This window comes from Salvelinus fontinalis, unplaced genomic scaffold, assembly GCF_029448725.1.
Source record: "Salvelinus fontinalis isolate EN_2023a unplaced genomic scaffold, ASM2944872v1 scaffold_0004, whole genome shotgun sequence".
NCBI lineage: Eukaryota > Metazoa > Chordata > Actinopteri > Salmoniformes > Salmonidae > Salvelinus > Salvelinus fontinalis.
The window spans coordinates 259,869-287,579 of record NW_026600213.1 but is presented as its reverse complement, the minus strand read 5'-3'; the positions used below and the strand labels follow the sequence as shown (position 1 = coordinate 287,579).

General features: G+C 43.6%; 1 protein-coding gene across 1 annotated transcript; it reads right to left on the bottom strand.

Moving 5' to 3' along the window:
- Positions 1–27,711, bottom strand: LOC129841949 (NLR family CARD domain-containing protein 3-like). The gene is made up of 10 exons (XM_055910316.1): positions 27,502–27,711; positions 20,222–20,338; positions 19,884–19,968; positions 19,518–19,755; positions 16,912–18,676; positions 10,432–10,605; positions 9,393–9,566; positions 1,937–2,110; positions 1,311–1,357; positions 1–917 (listed from the first exon to the last, which is right to left on the bottom strand). The coding sequence occupies exons 1-10, from the start codon at positions 27,669–27,671 to the stop codon at positions 370–372; spliced, it is 3,492 nt and encodes a 1,163-aa protein (XP_055766291.1). The 5' UTR covers positions 27,672–27,711; the 3' UTR covers positions 1–369.

Sequence of the window (27,711 nt, the reverse complement as noted above, 5' to 3'; positions counted from 1 at the left end):
TCCCTGTGTTCCCCCAGTGTATTTATCCCTGTGTTTCCTGTCTCTCTGTGCCAGTTCGTCTTGTATGTTTCTAGGTCAACCAGCGGTTTTCCTGTTCTCCTGCTTTTTGCATTCTCCTTTTTCTAGTCCTCCCAGTTTTGACCCTTGCCTGTTTCTGGACTTTGGTCAGGTAGGCGGGTACATTCTGCCTGCCTTGACCACAAGCCTGTCTGCCACTCTGTACCTAATGGTTTTGACCTTTTTGCCTGTCCACCACCCTTTGGAGTAATAAACTTTGCAAGACTCCAACCATCTGCCTCCTGTGTCCACATTTGGGTCTTGCCTTGTGCCTTGATACTTACTGAACATGACCCTGATTAGAGTGAAACATCATGTTGTGTTTGACACAGGGACCAACTGACACAGGGACAATGAGGAGTCTTCATACCAAACCCTAAACCCTGGATAGAGGGGCTCAGTGAATGTGGAGGTGAATGTGTACAGGTGGGTCATTGTGTCAGAGGAGACTCTATAGAAGGACAGAGTGCCGGCTGGCCAGTCCAGATACACTCCTACTCTGTGGGATATGGAGGAGGGGACGTCTATGTGATTATTCTTGTGACTGGCAGTGTAACAGTTGTCAGTGCAGAACAGACACCAGGACTTGTCATTGTATCCAAGAAAACAGTCATTACCCTCTCCTTTCCTGTTGATTCCTTTATATGTCACTCCTATATTAATCCTCCCACTCCACTCTACCTCCCAGTAACAGCGCCCAGTCAGACCCTCTCTACACAGCACCTGTCTACTGTCCTCAAATCTCTGTGGGTGATCAGGATACGGCTGCTTCTCTGTCCTACATGTCACCTTTCTGTTCTTCTCAGACAGACATAGGAGTCTGTCTACTGTGTTGAGGTCCAGTGTGAGGTCACAGACATCTGATGGATGAAACCAGACACAATATTAGAAATCATCATCATTCACATTAGAATGTTAACTCACTTTTCACTAATTCATTTAATGTAGATGTTTCTAGGTATCAAAAGGAGAAGTTAAGGTAACTTGAGACTTGTTGAATGATCATATGTTATACTGTATGGTAATATAAAACACACTGATTCCCATTAATTACACACACACACACACACACACACACACACACATTGTCAAAGCAACTCTTTGTAAACGTTGGTGTCCCTGATTTCTGCTTCTGTAGAACTACAGCTGATATTTAATATGACCAAGTAAGTAATGATGGTGGTCTTTGACTTTGACTTAACTTGAATTAAGACTTATTCTTAGTCATATTCTTCACAGCAGTCAACACTCACATTTTCTAAGCCCAGGTTTCATTGTGTTCTCTCCACCATGTTCCACACTGTAGCGGTAAGCAGAAGAACAGACAGTCATTGAGGGAGACACCTGAACTCACACACACACACACACACACACACACACACACACACACACACACACACACACACACACACACACACACACACACACACACACACACACACAGAACACACACACACACACACACACACACACACACACACACACACACACACACACACACACACTGGACACACACACACACACACACACACACAGTCTTGTACAGCTAACCGTGTGTCCAGTGTGTGTCCTGTGTGCGTGCGTGTGTGTCCAGTGTGTGTGTCGAGTGTGTTTGTGTGTATGTGTGTGTCCTTTTGTGTGTGTGTCCAGTGTGTATGTGTCTGTCTGTGTTTGTGTGTGTCCTGTGAGTGAGTGTGTGTGTGTGTGTGTGTGTGTGTGTGTGTGTGTGTGTGTGTGTGTGTGTGTGTGTGTGTGTGTGTGTGTATGTGTATGAGTCGAGTGTATGTTTCACACTGGACACACACATAGGACACACACAGTAACATGCAACAAAGTCAAACATGTTTGATATGAACATTGATGTAAACCCTCTACATACTTGAGTTTCTCCAGTCTGCAGTGTGGATCCTCCAGTCCAGCAGAGAGCAGTCTGACTCCTGAGTCTCCTGGGTGATTGTAGCTCAGGTCCAGCTCTCTCAGGTGTGAGGGGTTTGACCTCAGAGCTGAGGCCAGAGAAGCACAGCCTTCCTCTGTGACTAGACAGCCTGACAGCCTGCAAAGAGTCAAATCCTATTAAAATCACATTGATATTCTTTGGTGGTGAAAATAGTGGCATTATATTTTTACAAAATGTTCAGATACATCAGTGTCCTGAAACCTGCCATATCTATTCATAAATTAATGTATCATTATTTGTAATAACAAATGATCAATGTATTACTTGTAGATAGAAAAATATATAGTACAAATATTTGAGTAGACTGACCAGACCAATTAAAAAAGCAATATCAGTCAGAAGACAGACAGTGAGGTATCAGATTTAGATTGTATTGAGTATACAGTCCACACCATATCAACTTTGACGGTGAAGCTAACAATTTAAGTGTGTCTCTAAACCAATATTTTTGATTTAATGTATATAATGTCACCTTTTATTTGAGGATATTTTAAAACATATCTGTTTCACCATTTAGAAAAATAAAAGCACTTTATGTATCTAGTCCCCCTATTTGAAGAAGTCATAAGTATTCTGACCAATTCACTCATAGTGTATTAAAGTAGTCAATAGTTTAGTCCATTATCAATAACAGAGGCTACAACAAAACATGCTAACCTCTCACCATTACCAATAAAAGAGGTTACAACAAAACATGTTAACCTCTCACCATTACCAATAACAGAGGCTACAACAAAACATACTAACCTCTCACCATTACCAATAACAGAGGCTACAACAAAACATACTAACCTCTCACCATTACCAATAACAGAGGATACAACAAAACATGCTAACCTCTCACCATTACCAATAACAGAGGCTACAACAAAACATACTAACCTCTCACCATTACCAATAACAGAGACTACAACAAAACATGCTAACCTCTCACCATTACCAATAACAGAGGCTACAACAAAACATGCTAACCTCTCACCATTACCAATAACAGAGGCTACAACAAATCATGCTAACCACTCACCATTACCAATAACAGAGGCTACAACAAAACATACTAACCTCTCACCATTACCAATAACAGAGGCTACAACAAAACATGCTAACCTCTCACCATTACCAATAACAGAGGCTACAACAACACATGCTAACCTCTCACCATTACCAATAACAGAGGCTACAACAAAACATGCTAACCTCTCACCATTACCAATAGCAGAGGCTACAACAAAACATGCTAACCTCTCACCATCACCAATAACAGAGGCTGCAACAAAATATGCTAACCTCTCACCATTACCAATAACAGAGGCTACAACAAAACATACTAATCTCTCACCATTACCAATAACAGAGGATACAACAAAACATGCTAACCTCTCACCATTACCAATAACAGAGGCTACAACCAAACATGCTAACCTCTCACCATTACCAATAACAGAGGCTACAACAAAACATGCTAACCTCTCACCATTACCAATAACAGAGGCTACAACAACACATGCTAACCTCTCACCATTACCAATAACAGAGGCTACAACAAAATATACTAACCTCTCACCATTACCAATAACAGAGGCTACAACAAAACATGCTACCCTCTCACCATTACCAATAACAGAGGCTACAACAAAACATGCTAACCTCTCACCATTACCAATAACAGAGGGGGTATGATCTGTGTGCCTCTGTAACTTTCTCATTCGTCATTATTCACGATTCATTCCTGATTATTCATAATCATGGTAGCATCCACATGAATGTAGAAGTGTTCAGAAACATCTTCTATTCTTACTGACAATACAAGTGAAGTGACTCCAAAATGACAGGACATTATTCACCATTCAGTTTCTATTAGGAAAAACATCATCCAAAACACAACCAAGACAAACTGCAAATGAATTCAACAAGTTAGTAGAATCACAAGCTTGATGTAATCACTGCAGGCATGGAATATGGGACCAAATACTATATTACTACTTTAGTACAATATAAGTGAATGCAGTTGAAGTCGGAAGTTTACATACACTTAGTTTTGAGTCATTAAAATAAATTTTTCAAAACCTCCACAAATTTCTTGTTAACAAACTGTCCTTTAAACAGATTTGAATAATTATGTCATTGCTATAGAAGCTTGTGATAGGCTAATTGACATAATTTGAGTCAATTGGAGGTGTACCTGTGGGTGTATTTCAAGGCCGACCTTCAAACTCAGTGCCTCTTTGCTTGACATCATGGGAAAATCAAAAGAAATCAGCCAAGACCTCAAAAAAAATTGTAGACCTCCACAAGTCTCGTTCATCCTTGGGAGCAATTTCCAAACGCCTGAAGGTACCACGTTCATCTGTACAAACAATAGTATTCAAGTATAAACACCATGGAACCACGCAGCCATCATACCGCTCAGGAAGGAGACACGTCCTGTCTCCTAGAGATGAATATACTTTGGTGCAAATCAATCCTAGAACAACAACAAAAGACCTTGTGACGATGCTGGAGGAAACAGGTACAAAAGTATCTATATATCGAGTCCGTTATCGACATAACCCGAAAGGCCGCTCAGCAGGGAAGAAGCCACTGCTCCAAAACCGCCATATAAAAGCCAACTGCACATGGGGACAAGTTCATACTTTTTGGAGAAATGTCCTCTGGTCTGATGAAACAGACATAGGACTGTTTTGCCAAAATGACCATTGTTATGTTTGGAGGAAAAAGGGAGAGGCTTGCAAGCCGAAGAACACCATCCCAACCGTGTAGCACGGGGGTGGCAGCATCATGTTGTGGGGGTGATTTGCTGCAGGAGGGTCTGGTGCACTTCACAAAATAGATGGCATCATGAGGTAGGAAAATGATGTGGATATATTGACGCAACATCTCAAGACGTCAGTCAGGAAGTTAAAGCTTGGTCGCAAATGGGTCTTCCAAATGGACAATGACCCCAATCATACTCCCAAAGTTGTGGCAAAATAGCTGAAGGACAACAAGGTCAAGGTATTGGAGTGGCCATCACAAAACCCTGACCTCCATCCTATATACAATTTGTGGGCAGAACTGAAAAAGCGTTTGCGAGCATGGAGGACTACAAACCTGACTCAGTTACACCAGCTCTGTCAGGCGGAATGGGCCAAACTTCACCCAACTTCTTGTGGGAGGCTTGTGGAAGGCTACCCGAAGCGTTTGACCCAAGTTAAACAATTTAAAGGCAATGCTACCAAATAATAATTGAGTGTTGGTAAACTTCTGACCCACTGGGAATGTGATGAAAGAAATAAACGCTGAAATAAATAATTCTCTCTACTATTATTCTGACATTTCACATTCTTAAAATAAAGTGGAGATCCAAACTGACCTAAGACTGGGAATTTTATTGGGGTTATGTCATGTGTGTGCGTACTGGTAGCGAAGTCAGGTGCAGGAGAGCAAAGATTTGTGAACAGGCACACACTATATTGAGGCAAAAGTGCAAAACGCGCAAAACAGTCACAAGAATAATGTTTAACAATAAACATCTTTGTGAAATACCAATCTGGCGCGTCAACAATAAACACGTAACAAAAACAATCTTTCACAAAGACATGATGGGGAACAGAGGAATAAATACATGTAGATTGATTGGGGAATGAAAACCAGGTGTGCAGGGAACAAGACAAAACAAATGGATACATGAAAATGGAGCGGCAATGGCAGGAAAGCCGGTGACGTCGATCGCTGAACGCCGCCCGAACAAGGAGAGGAGCCGACTTCGGCAGTATTCCCCCCCCCGACGCACGGCTCCAGCGGTGCGTTGACACCAGTCTCGGGGACGACCCCGGAGGGCGAGGCGCAGGGCAATCCGGCCGGCGATGGTGGAACTCATGCAGCAGTTCAGGGTCCAATACATCAGCCACCGGAACCCAGCACCTCTCCTCCGGACAATTCCCTTCCCACTCCACGAGGTACTGAAGGCCCTTCGCCCGACGCCTCGAATCCAGGATGGAACGGACGGAGTAGGCCGGGGCCCCCTCGATGTCCAGAGGGAGTGGAGGACCCTCCCACACCTCAGACTCCTGGAGCGGACCAGCCACCACCGGCCTGAGGAGAGACACATGGAACGAGGGGTTAATTTGGTAATCGGGGGGAAGTTGTAACCTGTATCTCACCTCGTTCACTCTCCTCAGGACTTTGAATGGCCCCACAAACCGCAGGCCCAGCTTCTGGCAGGGCAGGCGGAGGGGCAGGTTTTGGGTGGAGAGCCAGACCCTGTCCCCCGGTGCGAACTCCAGGGCCTCACTGCGGTGACGGTCCGCGCTGGTCTTTTGGCGCAGAACGGCCTGCTGGAGGTGACCATGGGCGGATTCCCAGGTCTCCTCCGCGCATCTGAACTAATCGTCCAATGCAGGAGCCTCAGTCTGACTCTGATGCCACGGTGCCAGAACCGGCTGGTACACACTGAAAGGCGGAGAGGTTAGTGAAGGGGTGGTGAAACGAGGTCTGCGCCATCTCTGCCCAGGGCACGAACGCCGCCCACTCCCCCGGCCAGTCCTGGCAATAGGACCGCAGAAACCTGCCCACATCCTGGTTCACTCTTTCCACCTGCCCATTACTCTCGGGGTGTAAACCCGAGGTGAGGCTAATCGAGACCCCCAAACGTTCCATGAACGCCCTCCAGACTCTCGAAGTGAACTGGGGACCTCGATCAGACACTATATCCTCAGGCACCCCGTAATGCCGGAAGACGTGTGTAAACAGGGCCTCCGTAGTTTGTAGGGTCGTAGGGAGACCGGGCAGAGGGAAGAGACGACAGGACTTAGAGAAACGATCCACAACGACCAGGATCGTGATGTTTCCCTGTGAAGAAGGAAGATCCGTTAGAAAATCCACCAACAGGTGTGACCAAGGCCGTTGTGGAACGGGTAAGAGATGTAGCTTACCTCTGGGCAGGTGTCTAGGAGCCTTACACTGGGCGCACAGCGAGCAGGGGGAAACATATACCCTCACCTCCCGAGCCAAGGTGGGCCACCAGTACTTCCCAGTCAGACAGCGCACCGTCTGACCGATCCCCGGATGACCAGAGGATGGTGATGTGTGGGCCCAATAGATCAACTGGTCACGGACAGCAGACGGAACGTACTGATGCCCGACGGGACACTGGAGTGGAGCAGGCTCTGTACGCAACGCCTGCTCCATGTCTGCGTCCAGCTCCCACACGACCGGCGCTACCAGGCAGGAGGCCAGGAGAATGGGAGTCTGATCATTCTGGGAACCTGGTGTCTGATCATTCTGGGAACCTGGTCTGTAGGACAGGGTAAACACAAAACGGCTAAAGAACATGGCCCACCTTCCCTGACGAGGATTCAGTCTCCTAACTGCCCGGATGTACTCCAGGTTGCGGTGGTCAGTCCAGATGAGGAAAGGGTTTTTAATCCCCTCAAGCCAATGTCTCCACGCCTTCAAAGCCTTAACCACAGCCAACAGCTCCCGGTCCCCCACATCATAGTTCCGCTCTGCCAGACTGAGCTTCTTTGAGAAGAAAGCACAGGGGCGGAGCTTCGGTGGCGTGCACGAGCGCTGAGAGAGCACAGCTCCGATCCCAGCCTCGTGCGCGTCCACCTCGACTATGAATGCCAAAGAGGGATCCGGATGGGCAAGCACGGGAGCCGAAGTAAAGGGAGCTCTTAGGTGCCCAAAAGCCCTGTCAGCCTCAACCGACCACTGCAGACGTACAGGACCCTCCTTCAGCAGTGAGGTAATGGGAGCCGCTACCTGACCAAAACCTCTGATAAACCTCCGGTAGTAGTTGGCAAACCCTAAGAACCGCTACACCTCCTTTACCGCGGTGGGAGTCGGCCAATTACGCACGGCTGAAATGCGGTCACTCTCCATCTCCACCCGTGCGATTCTCTAGGAAGGAGACGGACTGCTGGAAAAACAAGCATTTCTCAGCCTTGACGTACAGGTCATGCTCCAACAGTCAACCAAGCACCCTGCGCACCAGGGACACATGCTTGGCGCGTTTTGCGGAGTATATCAGAATGTCATCAATATATACCACTACACCCTGCTCGTGCAGGTCCCTGAAAATCTCGTCTACAAAGGCTGATGGCGCAGTCTAGGGAGACTGATGGCGTATTCATCAACCCGTACGGCATGACGAGGTACTCAGAGTGCCCTGAGGTGGTACTGAAAGCCGTCTTCCACTAGTCTCCCTCTCGGATAAACACCAAGTTGTAAGCGCTCCTGAGATCTAGTTTGGTGAAGAAGCGCACCCCGTGCATTAACTCAGTCTCTGTGGCTATGAGTGGTAGCGGGTAACTATACCTCACAGTGATCTGGTTCAGACGCCGATAGTCAATACACGGGCGCAGACCCTCCTCCTTCTTCTTAACAAAAAGCAAACTTGAGGAGACGGGTGAGGTGGAAGACCGGATGTACCCCTGATGCAGGGATTTGGAGACATATGTTTCCATAGCTTCCGTCTCCGCCTGTGAGAGGGGATACACGTGACTCCTGGGAGGTGCAGCATCTACCAGGAGATATATCGCACAATCGCCCCGTCGATGGGGTATTAATTGAGTCGCCTTCTTTTTAGAGAAGGACTTTTCACCATAGTAGCACCAACGGAAACCCCTAAACACCTCCCCGAGCACTCTCGCGACCACCCCGTGAGAGCCCTCTGTGGCCAAGAAACAGTGGGGTCATGATAGGACAACCAGGGTAGGCCTAGCACCACGGGAAATGCAGGAGAGTCAATAAGGAAGAGACTAATTCTCTCCTTGTGCCCCCCCTGCGTCACCATGCCCAGAGGACCCTAATGGTCGTCCGATGGTCGAAAACTCAGAAAAAGTAAAATAGACAAACGTATGAGCAACAGAGGTCTCTGGGTGAGAATGGTGCCGGCTCACCTGGGGTGACGCCAGAGCGCCCTGCCTGCGCCCTCCCTCGATCCCCAGAGGAACCAACCCGGCACCGACCGGTAGTGTGACCTATGCGGCTTGTGCACAAGCTGGAACCCCCTTCGGTCTCCCTGCGCACTGCCCCTCCTAGCTCCTTGGGTATCGGAGAGGGGGTGCGGGGGGATGGAACCACCAGACCCCAATCTGAACATCCGCGGGTAGCCAGCAGGTTGTCGGACAAGCACACAGGAGGAAATGGAGGGTTAAATACACAATATGTAATTGATGGAATTGAAACCAGGTGTGATGGAAGACAAGACAAAACCAATGGAAAATAAAAAGTGGATCGACAATGGCTAGAAGGTCAGTGACGTCGACCGCCGAACGCCGCCCGAAAAAGGAGCGGGACCAACTTTGGCAGAAGTCGTCACATGTGTATCTGGTAAACACATGTGGATCTGGTGAACAGTTATCACTTGTTGACCAACTACAGGAATACTGACCTCAGAGTCTCCAGTTTACAGTGGGGATTCCCCAGTCCAGCAGAGAGCAACTCCACTCCTGAATCCTTCAGGTCATTGTTACTCAGATCCAGCTCTCTCAGGTGTGAGGGGTTTGACTTAAGAGCTGAGACCAGAGAAGCACAGCCTTCCTCTGTGACTCCACAGCCTGACAGCCTGACAAAGAGTCAAATCATATTAAAACCATAATGCTAGTCTCTGGTGGTGAAAATAGTGGCAGTGTATTTTTTTCAATGTATTCAGATAAATCTGTGTCCTGAAACCTGCCATATCTATTCATAAATTAATGATTTTATCATTATTATAAATTAGCATAATATTACTAGTAGAGAGAAAAAATTATATTACAAATATTGAAGTAGACTGACCAGACCAGTTTAAAAAGCAGTACCAGTCAAAAGACAGACAGTGAGGTATCAGATTTAGATTGTATTGAGTTTACAGTCCACACCATATCTATTTTGACAGTGAGGCTAACGTTTTAAACGTGGCTCTATACTCCAACATTTTGGATTTCAGATCAAATCTTTCATGAGGTGACAGTATATAATGTCACCTTTAATTTGAGGGTATTTTAATACATATCTGTTTCACCGTTTAGAGAAAAAAAAAGAACTTAATGTATCTAGTCCCCCTATTTGAAGAAGTCATCTGAACAATTATCTTAAAGTGTACTAAAGAAGTCAAAAGTATAGTATTTGAACACCATGACTACATCAAGCCTGTGACTGTAATGATTGAGAAAATCATGAATTAATCATCATTAATTAATCATTAATCATTAATAATAATAATGAGTGAGATAGTTACCATCTCTCACCATTAACCTCAAATTAAAGGTGACATTCTGTATTAATATGAAACATTCTACCTCAAATCCAAAATGCTGGAGCATAGCACCAAATGTTAAACTGTAAACCTCACTGTCCAAACACATATGGTGTGGACAATGTGTGTCTGGTAAACACATGTGGATCTGGTGAACAGTTATCACTTGTTGACCAACTACAGGAATACTGACCTCAGAGTCTCCAGTTTACAGTGGGGATTCCCCAGTCCAGCAGAGAGCAGATTCACTCCTGAATCCTTCAGGTCATTGTTACTCAGGTCCAGCTCTCTCAGGTGTGAGGGGTTTGCCTCCAGAGCTGAGACCAGAGAAGCACAGCCTTCCTCTGTGACTCCACAGCCTGACAGCCTGACAAAGACATCATCATGACTTCACAAACACACTGTTAATTTAACACCAGTAGTGTAGAAGGACAATGGCAGATGCCTTGGTCAAACAACATATAGATTCATCTTCCGTCTCCTAGAATAGTATAGTCATAATGTTATACTAATGTGAAAATCAATACATTGAAATAATATTCAATATAATATTATATACATATTATAATACATATCTTTATCTAAACTTAATATTTCTTCCTGATGATTTGTTCTTAAATGTCATTTTATGTACTGTCATGACGTTGGCCTGTTGGTTTATGACCCCTATAAATACCTCCCCCCCATTGCTCTCTCTCTACTCTATAGAGTTGACTCTTGTAAAGCCTTTGTTAACATAGATAGTCTGGGAACATCAAAAGGTGGGGGAACGGAACCAAATTTCGGTAATCCTACCAGTTGAAAATATGCTTTGGTACTTAATGAATATGATGTCAGATCGGTTGTCATCTGAGACATTATAACCGATGATAGGGCGACATAAACGGTATCTTGGAAAGTCTACACATTCTAGTTATCAGATTCACATGGAATCGTTGTGCAATTTAAATGTTTAAATATGAAACTATTTGTGAAAAGATTAAATGTAATTTTAGCTTCTAAATGAGAGAATTGGTTTTCATGAGTAAACAATGCTCAACTCAGTGGCCCCGCCCATGTGAACAGACATTGGTTGTAAACTATGAAACACGCCCCTCTCTCCCACCACTATATAAGCCCCTTTACGAAAATGTAACTTTCTGTTCCAAGGACGTGAGGCCTGCAGCCTCTGCGTTAAAAGGGCTAATATCTTTGTGTTCCCGAGAACGTGAGGACGGCGGTCCATACGTTAAAAGGTAGAATACACAGTGTTGACCACATGTAGAATACACAGTGTTGACCACAGGTAGAATACACAGTGTTGACCGCAGGTAGAATACACAGTGTTGACCACAGGTAGAATACACAGTTGACCACAGGTAGAATACACAGTGTTGACCACAGGTAGAATACACAGTGTTGACCACAGGTGGAATACACAGTGTTGACCACAGGTAGAATACACAGTGTTGACCACAGGTAGAATACACCGTGTTGACCGCAGGTGGAATACACAGTGTTGACCACAGGTGGAATACACAGTGTTGACCACATGTAGAATACACAGTGTTGACCGCAGGTACAATACACAGTGTTGACCGCAGGTAGAATACACGGTATTGACCACAGGTAGAATACACAGTGTTGACCGCAGGTGGAATACACAGTGTTGACCACAGGTAGAATACACAGTGTTGACCGCAGGTAGAATACACAGTGTTGACCACAGGTAGAATACACAGTGTTGACCGCAGGTGGAATACACAGTGTTGACCACAGGTAGAATACACAGTGTTGACCACAGGTAGAATACACAGTGTTGACCGCAGGTAGAATACACAGTGTTGACCACAGGTAGAATTAACAGTGTTGACCACAGGTAGAATACACAGTGTTGACCACAGGTAGAATACACAGTGTTGACCACAGGTAGAATTAACAGTGTTGACCACAGGTAGAATTAACAGTGTTGACCACAGGTAGAATACACAGTGTTGACCACAGGTAGAATACACGGTATTGACCACAGGTAGAATACACAGTGTTGACCACAGGTAGAATACACAGTGTTGACCGCAGGTAGAATACACAGTGTTGACCACAGGTAAAATAAACAGTGTTGACCGCAGGTAGAATACACAGTGTTGACCACAGGTAGAATACACAGTGTTGACCACAGGTAGAATACACAGTGTTGACCACAGGTAGAATACACAGTGTTGACCGCAGGTAGAACACACAGTGTTGACCACAGGTAGAATACACAGTGTTGACCACAGGTAGAATACACAGTGTTGACCGCAGGCAGAATACACAGTTGACCACAGGCAGAATACACAGTGTTGACCACAGGTAGAATACACAGTGTTGACCACAGGCAGAATACACAGTTGACCACAGGCAGAATACACAGTGTTGACCACAGGTAGAATACACAGTTGACCACAGGTAGAATACACAGTGTTGACCACAGGTAGAATACACAGTGTTGACCACAGGTAGAATACACAGTGTTGACCTCAGGTAGAATACACAGTGTTGACCGCAGGTGGAATACACAGTGTTGACCACAGGTGGAATACACAGTATTGACCACAGGTAGAATACACAGTGTTGACCGCAGGTGGAATACACAGTGTTGACCACAGGTAGAATACACAGTGTTGACCACAGGTAGAATACACAGTATTGACCACAGGTAGAATACACAGTGTTGACCACAGGCAGAATACACAGTGTTGACCACAGGTAGAATACACAGTGTTGACCGCAGGTAGAATACACAGTGTTGACCGCAGGTAGAATACACAGTGTTGACCACAGGTAGAATACACAGTGTTGACCACAGGTAGAATACACAGTGTTGACCACAGGTAGAATTAACAGTGTTGACCACAGGTAGAATTAACAGTGTTGACCACAGGTAGAATACACAGTGTTGACCACAGGTAGAATACACGGTATTGACCACAGGTAGAATACACAGTGTTGACCACAGGTAGAATACACAGTGTTGACCGCAGGTAGAATACACAGTGTTGACCACAGGTAAAATAAACAGTGTTGACCGCAGGTAGAATACACAGTGTTGACCACAGGTAGAATACACAGTGTTGACCACAGGTAGAATACACAGTGTTGACCACAGGTAGAATACACAGTGTTGACCACAGGTAGAATACACAGTGTTGACCGCAGGTAGAACACACAGTGTTGACCACAGGTAGAATACACAGTGTTGACCACAGGTAGAATACACAGTGTTGACCGCAGGCAGAATACACAGTTGACCACAGACAGAATACACAGTGTTGACCACAGGTAGAATACACAGTGTTGACCACAGGCAGAATACACAGTTGACCACAGGCAGAATACACAGTGTTGACCACAGGTAGAATACACAGTTGACCACAGGTAGAATACACAGTGTTGACCACAGGTAGAATACACAGTGTTGACCACAGGTAGAATACACAGTGTTGACCTCAGGTAGAATACACAGTGTTGACCGCAGGTGGAATACACAGTGTTGACCACAGGTGGAATACACAGTATTGACCACAGGTAGAATACACAGTGTTGACCGCAGGTGGAATACACAGTGTTGAAAACAGGTAGAATACACAGTGTTGACCACAGGTAGAATACACAGTATTGACCACAGGTAGAATACACAGTGTTGACCACAGGCAGAATACACAGTGTTGACCACAGGTAGAATACACAGTGTTGACCGCAGGTAGAATACACAGTGTTGACCACAGGTAGAATACACAGTGTTGACCACAGGCAGAATACACAGTGTTGACCACAGGTAGAATACACAGTTGACCACAGGTAGAATACACAGTGTTGACCACAGGTAGAATACACAGTGTTGACCACAGGTAGAATACACAGTGTTGACCACAGGTAGAATACACAGTGTTGACCGCAGGTAGAATACACAGTGTTGACCTCAGGTAGAATACACGGTATTGACCACAGGTAGAATACACAGTGTTGACCGCAGGTGGAATACACAGTGTTGACCACAGGTAGAATACACAGTGTTGACCGCAGGTAGAATACACAGTGTTGACCGCAGGTGGAATACACAGTGTTGACCACAGGTGGAATACACAGTATTGACCACAGGTAGAATACACAGTGTTGACCGCAGGTGGAATACACAGTGTTGACCACAGGTAGAATACACAGTGTTGACCACAGGTAGAATACACAGTATTGACCACAGGTAGAATACACAGTGTTGACCACAGGCAGAATACACAGTGTTGACCACAGGTAGAATACACAGTGTTGACCGCAGGTAGAATACACAGTGTTGACCACAGGTAGAATACACAGTGTTGACCACAGGTAGAATACACAGTGTTGACCACAGGTAATAGAAAAGTTATCTTGTACTTGTTTGATGTTGTAGTAGATTATTGATTCATTTTTGGTTCAAAAACGGTTTAATAGATGTGAAATGTGAGACCTTCTAGCTCATGGGTATTCATGTTTTGATCATTGATACTTAATATCCTAATAATAATCCACTAAGACTTGTCTTCGGGCATTCACTTCCAAGATTGAATCAGAGCATAAACAATCATACTAACTGTACAAGCTAAAGGTGTACAGAAACACTTTTCCAGCCTGAGGTTACCTTGGGACACCACAGACAGATTTCCTGAGGTGTCATCATCAGGTGATAAATTGAAAGCATACAATGTGTAACCCTCTGCAAAATCATTTCTGTCAATAGGTAAAGAGAGATATTTTAGATGCCTCCCTGTAGCCAGGAATAGATTGTAAAATTCTCACACAGATATGCTCTTATTTAATTGTGGTTTGAAGGCCTTAGTTGGGACCTGACGTCCGTCCTGACAGAGAGCTACATACTCTGCATTGAAATGCAGATTCTACTCCCCACAGGTATGCTGAATGTTGTCATGGTAATTATTTGGAGAAGGTAAAGGGCATTTCCTTTCATCAAAGCCTGTGAATGACCCAGACGAAGTGCTGGAGATACAGACACTTCTTTAATAAAACGCGTAGCCCCCAACACTTTTAAACTAAAGTCATCGTCTTGGGCAGACCTCAGACAAAACTCATCCTTGGCCCTTGTTAATTTGATCCTTAAATCAACCGAATTTAAGAATAAACATTATTGAAAAAATATATATATATATATATATATATCAGAGTGTATAGGACGTAACTCTCGAGATTCTGCACAAGCCTCCAGTCCTTTGTTTTCACCATTCGTGGGGTCTATAGCTTCCACAGAAGCTCCAGCAGTATCCTTACTAAACAGCCCAGGTCTGAAATGTGTCTTCAAAGTTTCTTCGGAGTAGTTGAGTAAACATTCCAGGATATCCCTATAAGGACAGGTGGCACTGCTATGACTGATAAGGCGTTCACCCAAAGACACATCCACTTGGGAGGAGATGGTAGCTAAGGGGTAATTAATGGGGCTCACCTTGGGGCCTTGGGGCAGCAGGTAGCCTAGTGGTTAGAGAGTTGCTGGATCGAATCCCAGAGCTGACAAGGTAAAAATCTGTTGTTCTGCCACTGAGAAAGGCGGTTAATCACTTACCTTTGATGATATTTGTATGCTTGCACTCAGAAAACACCCAGTTACACAATAAATGTTTGTTTTGTTCAATAAAGTCCCTCTTTATATCCAAAAAACTAAATTTTGTTGCAACGTTTTGTTCAGTAATCCAATGGCTCAATTGCGGTCACAACAGGCAGACGAAATTCCAAATAGTGCCGGTAAAGTTTGTAGAAACATGTCAAACGATGTTTATAATCAGTCCTCAGGTTGTTTTTAGCCTAAATAATCGATAATATTTCAACCGGACAATAGCGTAGTAAATAGAAATAGAAAAACAAAAAGGCGTGCTCTCGGTCGCATGCAGCAAACAGCTCAGGGGACATCCCACTATCCACTCACTCAAAGTGGTCATTCTCCCTAATTGTTCAGAATAAAAGTCTGAAAAAATGTCTAAAGACTGTTCACAACTAGTGGAAGCCATAGGGAACGGAATCTGGGTCCTATCCCTTTAAATGGTGGATAGGCTTTCATTGGAAAAAACACAATTTCAAAATAATGGCACTTCCTGGATGGATTTTCCTCAGATTTTCTCCTGCCATTTCAGTTCAGTTATTCTCACAGACATTATTTTAACAGTTTTAGAAACTTTGGAGTGTTTTCTATGCAAATCTACTAATTCTATGCATATCCTAGCTTCTGGGCCTGAGTAGCAGGGCAAGCTTTCCATCCGGAGGTGAAAATAGTGCCCCCTACCCTAGTGAGGTTAATCAATGTATGATCCATCCTGTGTTTATGTAATTCTGTGTGATTATTTAGGTATTTAGTAAATAAATAATTAAACAACATTTTGTATTGCTGATTCAACTTGTTAGCCAGGGTTCGTGAAGAAAACCAAGAAATCTACGATGTTCAGATGAGACTGGTGGCGATTGATGATTGACTGCTAATGATGTAAAAGATGACTAGGTCTTTAAGAGTTTATTTGGAAGATAACAACTCTATAAACATTCTTTCGTGGTGCCGCAACTTTCTAGTTAATTACATGATAGTTTATCAGGTAATATTAATTACAGAGAAATTATTTTATAGAATAGAATGTCATATAACATAATCCGGCATAGCCAAAGACAGGACAGTACTCACTGAGCAGCTCTGGAGGCTTTGACCACTGGCAGCAGCCTCAGAAGACCTTCCTCTGATCTGGAGTATTTCTTCAGGTCAAACACATCCAGCTCCTTTTCTGAAGTCAGCAACACAAAGACCAGAGCTGACCACTGTGCAGATGACAGGTTGGCTTCTGAGAGACTTCCTGATCTCAGGTAGCTTTGGATCTCCTCCACTAGAGAATGGTCATTCAGTTCATTCAGACAGTGGAACAGATTGATGCTCCTCTCTGGAGAGGGATTCTCCCTGATCTTCTTCTTGATGTACTTGACAGTTTCTTCATGGCTCTGTGAGCTGCTTCTTGTCTTTGTCATTAGACCTCGTAAGTGCTTCTGATTGGACTCCAGTGAGAGGCCCAGAAGGAAGCAGAGGAAAAGGTCCAGGTTTCCCGTCTCACTTTGTAAGGCTTTATCCACAGCACTCTTGTAGAAAGTAACTTCAGGCTCATCTTTTGTTTGCAGTTTGTCCATTAGATTCTCGTTGTTGTTGATGAATGAGAGGAACACATATAAAGCAGCCAGAAACTCCTGAATGCTCAGATGAACAAAGCAGTACACCTTGTCCTGGTACAGACCACATTCCTCTTTAAAGATCTGTGTGCACAATCCTGAGTACACTGAGGCTTCATTGACATCAATGCCAGCCTCTTTCAGGTCTTCTTCATAGAAAATCAGATTGCCATTCATAAGCTGTTGGAAGGCCAGTTTTCCCAGTGACAAAATGCTCTCTTTATTCCAGTGTCTACCTGTCTCTTCTTTCCCAAGATACTTTTCATTCTTCTGTTTGGTATGAAACTCCACAAGGTGTGTGTACATCTCAGTCAGAGTCTTGGGCATCTCTTCTCTCTTATGTTGCAGCATGTGTTCAAGGACTGTTGCAGAAATCCAACAGAAGACTGGAATGTGGCACATGATGTGGAGGCTCCTTGATGTCTTTATGTGTGAGATGATTCTGCTGGCCAGGTCCTCATCACTGAATCTCTTCCTGAAGTACTCCTCCTTCTGTGGGTCAAGGAACCCTCGTACCTCTGTCACCTGGTCAACACACCCTGAAGGGATCTTATTGGCTGCTGCAGGTCGGGTAGTTATCCAGAGGAGAGCAGAGGGAAGCAGATTTCCCTTGATGAGATTTGTCAGCAGAACATCCACTGAGGTTGACTGTGTGACATCACAGCAGATCTTGTTCTTCTGGAAGTCTAGGGGCAGTCGACACTCATCCAGACCATCAAAGATGAACAGAACTTTGTACTTGTCGTAGTTGGAGATTCTCGATTCTTTGGTTTCCATTGAGAAGTGATTAAGAAGTTCAATCAAAGTGTGTTTGTCCCATTTCATCAAATTCAGCTCCCGGAAAGGGAATGAAAATACAAATTGGACATCCTGATTTGCTTTTCCTTCAGCCCAGTCCAGAATGAACTTCTGCACAGAGACTGTTTTTCCAATGCCAGCGACTCCCTTTGTCAGCACAGTTCTGATACGTTTGTCTTGTCCAGGTAAGGGTTTGAAGATGTCGTTACATTTGATTGCAGTCTCTGGTCTTGCTTGTTTCCTGGTTGTTGTCTCAATCTGTCTCAGCTCATGTTCATTATTGACCTCTCCTGTTCCACCCTCTGTGATGTAGAGCTCTGTGTAGATCTTATTGAGAAGTGTTGGGTTTCCTTGTTTAGCGATCCCCTCAAAAACACATTGAAACTTCTTCTTTAGATTAGATTTGAGTTCACGTTGGCAAATCACAGCAAGGTCATCTGCATCTAGAAATACCACAGACGATATTAATATTACGTCTGTTTTAATAACTACAGTATTGTAGGACTGTGTTATGAAGTTTAAATTACAATAATTTATTCTCTTAACTGTCTGTATGAATGTGTAAATGTTTTCTGGGGTGAAAAGGAGGAGGACAAATAAATAAATACAGTATGGGGATGAGATAGTTGGATGGGCTATATTACAGATGGGCTATGTACAGGTGCAATGATCTGTGAGCTGCTCTGACAGCTGGTGCTTAAATATGAGTCTCCAGCTTCAGTGATTTTTGCAGTTCGTTCCAGTCATTGGCAGCAGAGAACTGGAAGGAAAGGCGGTCAAAGGAGGAATTGGCTATGGGGGTAACCAGTGAGATATCACAGTAATTATTATGTTTCCTCTCTCTCCCTTTGCCTTTCTGTCTCTATCTCTGTGTCTCTCTCTCTCTCTCTCTGTCTCTCTCTCTGTCTCTCCCTCTGTCTTTCTCCCTCTGTCATTGTTTATCTCTCCTCTGTCTCTCCTCTTCTCTCTCTCTACATTACTCACCACAACACATCTCTGTGCTACTTGACAAGGTCACTAGGTATTGTGTTAAGGCTGCTACAACATTTGAGTTACACAGCTACTTTAGTTGTACTTTAGCTACAGCTTTAAAATGGTATCAAACAGAATTCAGCATAAGCAGACAGTCGTCCAATAATCGGTATCTGCGTTGATAAATCATAATCGGTCGACCTCTAGTTAAGGCTGCTACAATATCATTGAGTTACACAGCTACTTTAGCTGTACTTTAGCTACAGCTTTTAAATGTTATAAAACACCATTCAACATGAGGCAGACAGATCTTACATTTCTCCAGTGTGTCAGCAAGCTCCTTCTGGTTCATTTTCCTCAGGACGTGCAGTGTGATCTTCAGAGCCCCCTCTCTGGCACTGCTCTCCTGCTTCTCATCTTCAGCATCCACCACTTCCTTATCCTGCTTCTGACTCTCAAAGCCTTCTGGGAGTTCTTGACTAAGAATCCTCTTGAACATCTTCAGCTCGTTCTTCACAAATTTCAAAATATTCTCTTCGAGCAACTGAAATGAATAAAGTAAATAAGTTAAGCAAGTGAATAAATGTTTTTTCATTAACACATGAATGAATGATTGACAGATCAACCTTCCTTGAGGCAAACAAAAAAAATGTACATGACAGGACCACCTACTCTGAATATGGAGGCCAGGTCTGTTTGATGACTCTGGGAAGACTGACCACTGAGAATCTCTGACTCTGATCTCTCCTGTTGGTTTCTGTGGACAAGACATGAGATTACATCTCCTCATCCAGGGAGTGCACACACACACACCACACACCACACACACACACACACACAGGGAGGGAATGTTGTGTTTGTTTAATATTGTTTCAGGATTATGAAAATGGACAAAATAATTAGCCTATGGATTATGAAAACAACAACAATAAATGGGAAAATGGGAGAGGAGAAATGACTAGAGACAGTGTTGTTTAACTCACTGACCATGACCCATGAGTTCTTCTTACCTTTTTTCAGAAGAAAAGTCTCCCTCTCTAAATAATATAGGAGGTTCCATAGACTTGTCACTCTTCATGGACACACAGCTGGGTACAGGGGAGGCTGGTCTCTCCTGCTTGATTGGGCTTCAACACAACAGAGACAAACATTACATCTCTCATCTACTCTGAGCTCAGATGGGGAAACATAAGAAGAGTTTCATTACAAAACGCTATATATCCATTTTCAGAAATGTTGGTAAATTATCTTCTGTTGTTTAAAGAAATTATGAACGAGATGGTGTGTTTTTTCACTATCTAATCATGGAATCGGGTTGTTCAATGACAGACATGTATTTGTTTAAAATCTATCACTTGATGGTTTCATTTCAGAGAGACAAAAAGTCCTGTTTTTTTCCTAATTGCTATATATCTGCCTCACTCATACAAATAAGTAGTACTGCTATTTTTTACACAGTAATAATATATATCTGCCTCACTCTCAGAGAAATCAGTAGTACTGCTAGGTTTTACACAGTAATAATATATATCTGCCTCACTCTCAGAGAAATCAGTAGTACTGCTAGGTTTTACACAGTAATAATATATATCTGCCTCACTCTCAGAGAAATCAGTAGTACTGCTAGGTTTTATACAGTAATAATATATATCTGCCTCACTCTCAGAGAAATCAGTAGTACTGCTAGGTTTTACACAGTAATAATATATATCTGCCTCACTCTCAGAGAAATCAGTAGTACTGCTAGGTTTTATACAGTAATAATATAAATCTGCCTCACTCTCAGAGAAATCAGTAGTACTGCTAGGTTTTATACAGTAATAATATACATCTGCCTCACTCTCAGAGAAATCAGTAGTACTGCTAGGTTTTACACAGTAATAATATATATATCTGCCTCACTCTCAGAGAAATCAGTAGTACTGCTAGGTTTTACACAGTAATAATATATATCTGCCTCACTCTCAGAGAAATCAGTAGTACTGCTAGGTTTTTCAAAAAAAAATGCTTAGACAGGTTTTGATTAACAAAATAATCCAAATGATATTTAGTCCTATAATTGTATTTACTAACATAATATTATTACTAAAATAGTTTCTAAAAGTGTGCTAGTCTACCCTACCCTAGAATTAGGGTTAAGGCTAATATAGATTATGCATAGGGTTAGAGTTTCTGTAGAGCACTTTGTGACATCTGCTGATGTAAAAAGGGCTTCATAAATACATCTGATTGATTGTTTGGTTCACGGTTTTTAAGGCAAAAAAATAGTATGGGTTTATAGCTCTCTTGCTCCTCCCTCTGGCCTTCTGTGGGTACTACACAACTCATTCGCGACACTTGCTAGGGTCATAATCTGAGTCTAGCAATTAGCTAGACCTATGCATTATACGATGCAGAATTCACTCAATTGGAAACCTACGGATGAAGATTTCGATGCATATCAAAATACCCAGCAGCCACTTAGAGAAACAACAAGTGTTATTTCCTAATTAAAAAATATCTTCTGGCTGTTTAAATCATCCACATTTTGAAAAAGAGGACAGGGATATGTATTTTGTTTAGGTTTTATACCTTTTAAAGGGAAACAAATATGGTCAACCGTGACCAGAAAATGTTTAACGTTTGATGGGTATGCGCTAGCCACCACTATCACTGGGGGTCACCACAACGTGTACACAGGTGAACAGTGAGCGTGCTCACAAAGTAACTGTAACCCGGTTTATAACAAGTTACCTGAGGTCAGCGTTCACGGTTAATGATGTCGGGTCTCATGGATGACAATAGCGAAGCTGCCATAGTGACACCAGAACAATGAGCTGGGAATAGAATGTTCAGAAGGTGAGTTGGTGCCACAGTGCTCAATAGAACTAATAGGAGCTGACAGGGTGAAAAATTACCTAAAATAAGGCCTGTTTTTAAGGCCACAATTACTTCATAACTAGGGACTTAAGGTAATGTTATGAAACAAGGCTCCATGGCAGATGTAATTAACTATTTTTCATCAGAAGAAAACTTAGTTAAAAATTTCATGTGTCCAGCCTACTTGAGGCGTCCCGAAAATAGTATTCAAAAGTTTGGTCCTTGGACACAGAGGGGTTAAACACTGAGACAGAGGTAGCCAGCATCCGTCAACAAGAGAGGGAGAAGCCCTCCACGGGATTTAACAGGTGGAAGAAACAACCTGGGAGCTCCTTCGGTCCACAAGAAATGCAGGCAGCCGGTGATGATGTAGTGGTAGCTATGATAACTACGATGCTGCTGGTAGAGTTGCTAGCTAGATTACCTAGCTGTAGCAGGTAGCAGGTCGTTCGTCTGTCCCTCGTCTCGATGGTGATGACGAATCCGGTGAACCACAATTTGAAAGAAGGATAGTGAGTTAAAAGGATCTGGCTACACTCATACTGTCCCTGACCGTAAAGCAAAAAGCAAATTGAACACTGAACTTCGGTGTCTCAACACTGTAGTGAACTCCGTCGTTATTCCCCAAGATCACCTCAGACAACTCTGCCTGTAACAGGACAGTATGCTTGGCGCCACACCGTACGTGGACGCGGACAGTTCTGTACGGGAACGCGGGAAGTTCCAGAACAGGGGCACAAAATAACTAAACCCAGTCTTTACAGTAGGTTACTTCCTATGCTTCCTGGCTGATGTTTTGGTCACTTTTGAATGCTGGCGGTGCTTTCACTCTAGTGGTAGCATGAGACGGAGTCTACAACCCACACAAGTGGCTCAGGTAGTGCAGTTCATCCAGGATGGCACATCAATGCGAGCTGTGGCAAAAAGGTTTGCTGTGTCTGTCAGCGTAGTGTCCAGAGCATGGAGGCGCTACCAGGAGACAGGCCAGTACATCAGGAGACGTGGAGGAGGCCATAGGAGGGCAACAACCCAGCAGCAGGACCGCTACCTCCGCCTTTGTGCAAGGAGGTGCACTGCCAGAGCCCTGCAAAATGACCTCCAGCATGAAAGGTGCCCATATCAAACGGCCTGCTCCTCAGTCATAGTTCCAATTATTTGCATATTATTATTAGTATTGGATAGAAAACACTCTAAAGTTTCTAAAACTGTTTGAATTATGTCTGTGAGATTATTAACAGAACTCATATTGGCAGGCAAAATCCTGAGTTGAAATCAAAACAGGAAGTCAGAAATCTGAGCCTGTGTGTATTCACCAGAGTCCCTAAAGAAATCCACTTGAGCCATTAATGATGTTGCACTGCCTTGGGGTTCCACTAGATGCCAGCAATCAACAGAACTAAGTCTGATGACTCTAATGTGAAGGGGGGTCGAATGAGAAAGAATTTAGTATGAGGTGCCATGCATTCAACAGGCGCGTTCACGTGAGAGGCAGCTGTGTTCCATCTCTCAATTGAAGTCGTTATAGTTCTCCGGTTGGAACGTTATTCAAGATGTATGTTAACAACATTCTAAAGATTGATTCAGTACATCATTTGACATGTTTCTACTGACTGTAACGGAATGTTTGGACATTTCGTCACGTTATAGTGGTCGCGCTTTGAGACTTTGGTTAGGGTTTTGGTAAACAATTCGAAAGTAGCTAATTTGACATAAATAACGGACATGAACGAACAAATCAAGCATTTATTGTGAACCTGGGATTCATAGGACTACATTCTGATGAGGTTCATCAAAGGTAATGAAACATTTATCATGTATTTTCTGGTTTCTGTTGAGTCCAACATGGCAGCTAATTTGGCTAATCATCTGAGCTCCGTCTCAGATTATTGCATGGTTTATATTTCCGTAAAGTTTTTTTGAAATCTGACACAGCGGTTGCATTAAGGAGAGGTATATCTATAATTCAATGTGTATAACTTGTATTATCATGTATATTTATGATGAGTATTTATGTTGAAACGATGGGCTATGCAAAGTCACTTGATGTTTTTGCATTTAGTGAATCTAGTCGCCTCGATGTAAACTCCGATTTTTTTATATAAATATGAATTTAATCAAACAAAACATGCATGTATTGTGTAACATGAAGTCCTATGAGTGTCATCTGATGAAAATAATCGAAGGTTAGTGATTCATTTTATCTCTTCTGGTTTTTGTGAAGCTATCTATAGCTGGAAAAAATGGCTATGCTTATTGTGGTTTTGTGGTGACCTAACATAATCGTTTGTAGTGCTTTCGCTGAAAAGCCTATTTGAAATCGGACACTTTGGTGGGATTAACAACAAGATTACCTTTAAAATGATATAAGACACATGAATGTCTGAGGAATTTTAATTATGAGATTTCTGTTGTTTTGAATTTGGCGCCCTGCACTTGGACTGGCTGTTGTCATATCGGTCCCGTTACCGGGACTGCAGCCATAAGAAGTAAAATAACTAGTTGACCCTCCTTTGGCAGCAATAACCTCAACCAAACGTCATTTTCTGTTGTTGCGAATCAGACCTGCACAACGGTCGGGAGGAATTTTGGACCATTCCTCTTTACAAAACTGTTTCACTTTAGCAATATTCTTGGGATTTCTGGTGTGAAGCTCTCTCTTGAGGTCATGCCACAGCATCTCAATTGGGTAGAGGTCAGGACTCTGACTGGGCCACTCTAGAAGGTGTATTTTCTTCTGTTGAAGCCATTCTGTTGTTGATTTACTTCTTTGTTTGGGGTCGTTGTCCTGTTGCATCATCCAACTTCTGTTGATCTTCAATTGGCGGACAGATAGCCTTACATTCTCCTGCAAAATGTATTGATAAACATGGGAATTCATTTTTCCGTTGACGATAGCAAGCTGTCCAGGCCCTGAGGCAGCCCCAAACCATGATGCTCCCTCCACCATACTTTACAGTTGGGATGAGGTTTTGATGTTGGTGTGCTGTGCCTTTTTTTCTCCAAACATAGTGTTGTGTGTTCCTTCCAAACAACTCAACTTTTGTTTAATCTGTCCACAGAATATTTTGCCAATAGCGCTGTGGAACATCCAGGTGCTCTTTTGCAAACTTCAGACGTGCAGTAATATTTTTTGGTGGACAGCAGTGGCTTCTTCCGTGGTGTCCTCCCATGAACACCATTCTTGTTTAGTGTTTTACGTATCGTAGACTCGTCAACAGAGATGTTAGCATGTTCCAAAGATTTCTGTAAGTCTTTAGCTGACACTCTAGGATTCTTCTTAACCTTATTGAGCATTCTGTGAGCAATCCATAAACAATATGTCTTGTGCTTTTGGCAATGATTTATGTCTAATAATTGTGTATAAGAAGTGCCATGTACATCTGCCTAGTATTTTGTCTTCATTTTTGGCAGATTAACTCATGCTTATTTCTGAAGATTAACTCAGGTTTTCAAGCCAGAGGCTAAGGAGTTGGAGCTGTGACAGGAGTTGGACCTGTGGCCGAAAGGTGGCAGGTTCAAATCCTGGGCCGGGCGATGGAAAAAACGGGAGGAATTGATCTGACCACTGGAGGGCTGCTGGGTTCACATCCTCAAAACATTAACCTTTCGTTGATCAGAACTCTAGAGGTTCTTCTTCACTGAACCCAAAAATATATATAACATTTTGTGATTCCATATTTTAACGAAGTGATAGAAGCCTTTTTGGTTCTATAAGGAAAAATATTTTCGAAGAAAGTGTAATAAATACGTTTTTCTTTTCATTATTTAATTATTGGCACGTCTTCTCCTGTTCCGCCCTTCCGGCGTACGATGTCACCGGGACACTAACCACCGGTCCTAGGATTCATCATTACGCATACCTGGCATTCATTATTACACACACCTGTTAATCATTATGATTCACACCTGGACTCCATTACCTTCATCGTTTCCTCCCCTTTATAATTGACTCTCTTATGTTCACTCACCAGTTGGTATTATTATTGTGTACCGGCGTGTAGCCCCATGGTATTGTCTTGTTCCTGGTTTTGTTGTTTTATGTAATGTTGCACCTGCCTCCCGACTCACAGCTCAATTATCACAATTATCTACATGTTATCCCTTTGGAACGCAACATCACGTTGTTAAAAAATAATCCTAAATTGGGCGTGGCTATAAATTGAAGGGTGTAATAAGTGTTCGATGAACATTGTTTGGCAACGTTGTAGGCAACATTATTGGGAAGGGACTTGATACCTACTATGCCAAAGATATTTAGAGTTGTTAAACGGGTGTGAAGAGTGTGTTGATATAACAGTAATATTATCAAAATTCTGCTTGTAACAACCATTGGAATTGGTAAAAAAATGATATTAGGCAATAATTAAGAGTAGGCAAAGTGGTCGTGTCATGTGAAAATTCTATCAAATGTCTTACATTGCAACGAGTACAGTCAGGGTGCCGTGGAACCCCTGCAGTACCTCCACAGACCCCGGATTGAGAACCCCTGCAGTACCTCCACAGACCCCGGATTGAGAACCCCTGCAGTACCTCCACAGACCCCGGATTGAGAACCCCTGCAGTACCTCCACAGACCCCGGATTGAGAACCCCTGCAGTACCTCCACAGACCCCGGATTGAGAACCCCTGCAGTACCTCCACAGACCCCGGATTGAGAACCCCTGCAGTACCTCCACAGACCCCGGATTGAGAACCCCTGCAGTACCTCCACAGACCCCGGATTGAGAACCCCTGCAGTACCTCCACAGACCCCGGATTGAGAACCCCTGCAGTACCTCCACAGACCCCGGATTGAGAACCCCTGCAGTACCTCCACAGACCCCGGATTGAGAACCCCTGCAGTACCTCCACAGACCCCGGATTGAGAACCCCTGCAGTACCTCCACAGACCCCGGATTGAGAACCCCAGCAGTACCTCCACAGACCCCGGATTGAGAACCCCAGCAGTACCTGCACAGACCCCGGATTGAGAACCCCAGCAGTACCTCCACAGACCCTGGACTGAGAACCCCTGCAGTACCTCCACAGACCCCGGATTGAGAACCCCTGCAGTACCTCCACAGACCCCGGATTGAGAACCCCTGCAGTACCTCCACAGACCCCGGATTGAGCACCCCTGATTTAGCAGATGCTCTTATCCAGAACGATTTACAGTAAGTGCATTCATCTTAATTAAGATAGCTAGGTGAGACAACTATATAATACAGTCAAATATACAGGATATGAACCTTCCATTCCAGCTAAACATTGGATATATAGCGTTTTGCAAAAAAAGATTATACACATCTCAAATATATTTAAAACTCTGAGAACAGTAATATTGAAGGTACCCATAAGCAACCATTTCTGATTAAAAAGCAAATGTGATATTTTTGGGAAACAGCATTTTGGAAATAAACTTCATAATTCTTAGACAAAATGTTAATCTCACCTCTTAGCTTTGGTGTCATGTTCCCCAGAGAGACTCATTTTAGAGGCAGGTCCCTCCTCTCTCTCCCCAGAGAGACTCATTTTAGAGGCAGGGCCTCCCTCCTCTCTCTCCCCAGAGAGACTCATTTTAGAGGCAGGGCCCCCCTCCTCTCTCTCCCCAGAGAGACTCATTTTAGAGCACTGACCCCTAAACAGAGATCCAGCATGTTGG

Coding starts and splice junctions, on each gene's coding strand:
- LOC129841949 (XM_055910316.1), bottom strand. CDS start 27,671: ATGAGTCTCTCTGGGGAGAGAGAGGAGGGGGGCCCTGCCTCTAAAATG. Junction 10,606..16,911: donor AAAGCCTCCAGAGCTGCTCA/GTGAGTACTGTC, acceptor TGTCTTTGTCAG/GCTGTCAGGCTGTGGAGTCA. Junction 9,567..10,431: donor TGTAAACTGGAGACTCTGAG/GTCAGTATTCCT, acceptor ACTCTTTGTCAG/GCTGTCAGGCTGTGGAGTCA.